General features: G+C 37.7%; 1 protein-coding gene across 1 annotated transcript; it reads right to left on the bottom strand.

Moving 5' to 3' along the window:
- Positions 1-210: 210 nt before the first annotated feature.
- Positions 211-2,967, bottom strand: LOC113287300 (pentatricopeptide repeat-containing protein At1g79490, mitochondrial-like). The gene has a single exon (XM_026536006.1). The coding sequence runs from the start codon at positions 2,728-2,730 to the stop codon at positions 289-291; it is 2,442 nt and encodes an 813-aa protein (XP_026391791.1). The 5' UTR covers positions 2,731-2,967; the 3' UTR covers positions 211-288.
- Positions 2,968-3,482: the final 515 nt, after the last annotated feature.

The following is a 3,482-nucleotide window of genomic DNA, read 5'->3' as shown; positions in this document are numbered from 1 at the left end:
TACAAAAATAAAAAGCACATGTTTGTTTCTTGAGATGTTTGTAGAAGATGACAAGATGATAGTTCAGCAAGAATGGAATTTTTACAAGACCCTTTATGCCCAAATAACACTGTATTAGAGTTTTAAGTTTTGATGGTGATATTTCTGCTAACTCAGTAAATCAAATAAACTAAGACATCAAATTATAGATCAGAAGTAAAAGAAAAATAATAAAATATAAAAGAAGGAACCAATTACCCCTTTTCTCCCATTATATAACCTATAAATCATCTTGACTACAATTTAATATTACATATCCTTAACCATAACCAGTGGCTTAGGAGGGGAAAGAGATCTAATTTCAGGTGCAGAACTAGGAAACAACATGTTTAACTTGTGCATGAGAATATCTGATCTGGATGGGATTTCATTCAAAAGGAACTGTTGAACAATTGGCTTCTTGAACCATTCCAAGACAGAATCTCCTGGGGCCCTCAGAACAACTTTACTGACTTCAAATGGGGATTCTACTGAGCTTAGAACCTGTGCTATGACAATTTTCAAAGTAGGACCTGTAACCAATTTGATACGTCTAGGAACAACACCATAATACAACATTCGCTTCCTAAACCTGTGAAGGGTGTGCACAACAGCAATAAGAGCAGCCCCAACAGATAAGCTTCTAACATCTAGGGACCAAGCAATGTGCTGATCAAAGACTATTGCCTTCGGGAAAAGTTTATTCTCATAGGAAACTTTCCACACACACCGAGCTCTATTTATTTGACCCATAAGCACAAGATAATTAAGGAGAACGTTAACGAAGTACCTGGCAGCACCCTCTTCCAGCTCAAAATCAATTTCCTGGAAGAACTCCCTAACAAAAGACAACACTGGTTTTTTCCTCTGCTCTGGGCCTGTGAAGAGTCCACACATAAAAGAATGTGCTTTATGGTTAGTTGCACTCAAGATCGACATCAAATGCCTCTCATTCTGCTCATCCTGGCACCGTATAAGATGAGCCAAAATTGATGTGTATAGGATGAGATCCACCTTCGCAGATGCGTTAACATAAGTATCAAGAAGGGGTTTAGCTGACTCATACATTCCATTCTTCATACAAGATTCAAAGAGCTGCCTGATAATGAAGTTGTTTGTTCTAATCCCAGATGAACCCATGAATCGTAGCCACCTCAAAGCAAGATCAACTGCCCCATCCTTAATGTAGATCATTAAAACATCACTAGCACTAATATCTACTGCAAATCCCACTGCCTTCATTTCAAGTAATATCTTGGCTGCCACATCCACTAGCTTCTTATTTGCTAGTACAGTTAAAAGTGAGGTATATGTGCTGAGTCCGGGTCTAAGACCTGCATTTGTCATTGAGTTATATAGCTTCATAGCAGAATCAACTTGACCTGAGGAAGCATGCATTTCCAACAGACAAGAATAAGTGGTTGGCGTTGGTAAGAACCCAGCCTTCTCCATATCCGAGAAAACAGACATTGCAGTTTCTAGCTTTCCAGACTTTGCGTGGGACTCAGTGATCATTGTGTACAATCCATAATTAGGTCGAAAACCTGACTTCTTCATCTCATCCCACAGCTTCAATGCAGTTTCTAGTTTCCCAGCCTTAACAAAAGACTCAATCAAAGACACATACGTGGCAGACGCCGGCCTGAGCCCAAAACCTTGCATTTCCATGTAAACCTTCATTGACATATCTAACCTCCCAGCCTTACCCATCGAATCAATGAGGGACGAAAAAATGGAGCAATTCGGACGAAAACCCTTCTCTTTCATCACTTGGAAAAGCTTAAAAGCAGCATCGAGTCGGCCTGATTTTGCCAAGCTTGGTATCATTAGGTCATAGGTTTCCACATCCAAAGAACATTTAGCCTCTTCCATCATCTCGTATATTTCAAACGCCTTATAAGGCAAACCCTTAGTCAAAAACAAGGTTATTAACGAATTGTAAGTCTGTGTATCAATTTTGCAACCTGAATCTTGAATCTTCTTTAAACAGCAGAATGAAACCTCCAATTTCCCAGCCTTGGCTAAATGTTGAATCACCCGATTGTAAGCTGTAAATGAGGAAATCTCATCTTTAAGATCATCATCTTTTTTATCACGAACCATCTCATCAAATAAGGATTGCAATCCTTCATAATCTCTTCTCTGATTCAATCTATCAAACAGTGAGGCGTACATCTCATCCATTGGGGAGTACCATGATTGCCTCTTCGCCCATCGGAATAAACTAAGAGAAGCATCTGTGTCTCCTATTTCTTTGACTGCTTGATTTATATGAGACATGTTTGGTACAAAATAAAGTTTATCCAATTGGGTTTCCATTTCAGGTCCCCATTTCCATCTCTTGACAATCTCTACAATCTTAGTAATAGCAGAATCATTAGAAAATGGTTTCTTTAACCCACCAACCATTACATGATCATCAACCCCTGGTTCAACAGAACGAACACCCCCCTTTCCTGAAAATATAACATCGCCTGTTTCATCCAGATATACTATGTTTTCTTCTGTCCACTCAGTCGTTCTCTTATTTCCAGAGCAGAAGGCTCTCGAGAGAAATGAGTTTCTCATAAAAATTTGTGAAAATTGAAATTGTGTCTCCTTTTCATCATATAATACTCTATGAATACGGGGAATAGACGATGAGGGTTGATAAGGGTTTATCCTGAGCAGGTAGAGATTGCTCAATTTACTGCCTGCTCGTCTATAATACATCCTTATTTCGGGATACAGATAGATAGATAGGTAAGCAACAAAAATGAAGGAAATCAAGGGTTAAATGTTTGAGTCATTAATGAATCAAATTCTCTGGATATTGTATATGTGGTGTGTGAGAGAGAGACTTACTTGATTTTGATCAGAGAGTTACTCATGATGCGGAGTTGCGGGTTAAGAACCACACCACTAGCTCGCCTGTTCTGGATCAAACAGAGAAGATGGGAAGAAAAGGTGGGGTTTTTGTCTGGGTTTAGGTAAAGTGTGCAGGGCCACGATGTACAAGTATGTGGCACATTATTTTATTATTATTATTTATTTATTTTTGCCTTGTATCGGAAATTAATTACTACTTTCTGCTTTGGAGGGAGATTTAGGCCGAGTTTGGTATTGCTGTGAAATTTTGAAAAACGTTTTTTATTGTTGTGATATACGGTGCTTTGTTGTGTTGTGTTGTTAAACATTTGCTAAATTATAATATACAAAGTGTTTTGGAACGGATACACTATAAATTTTGTTTGGTAAATTCTCATATTGAAGTAAATGAATAAGTTACCCATGAAGTAATATTCGGTTGAGACTAAGGTTTTTAAATCCTGAAGCGAAGTATGACTCGTTTTTCATTTTTAAGAATTGAATCGTATGTTGAATCGTGAAGTGAAGATTCATGGTCAATCTTTGAGTCATATGTTGTGTATAATAATACTTAATTATGTGAAACATGTGATAAAAATTATATGTATTTCAATGTT

The sequence above is a fragment of the Papaver somniferum genome, chromosome 6 (assembly GCF_003573695.1).
Source record: "Papaver somniferum cultivar HN1 chromosome 6, ASM357369v1, whole genome shotgun sequence".
Lineage (NCBI taxonomy): Eukaryota > Viridiplantae > Streptophyta > Magnoliopsida > Ranunculales > Papaveraceae > Papaver > Papaver somniferum.
This window is presented reverse-complemented; position numbering and strand designations above follow the sequence as displayed.

Excerpts from the sequence above, each read along its gene's own strand:
- LOC113287300 (XM_026536006.1), bottom strand. The coding sequence starts at position 2,730 with ATGTATTATAGACGAGCAGGCAGTAAATTGAGCAATCTCTACCTGCTC.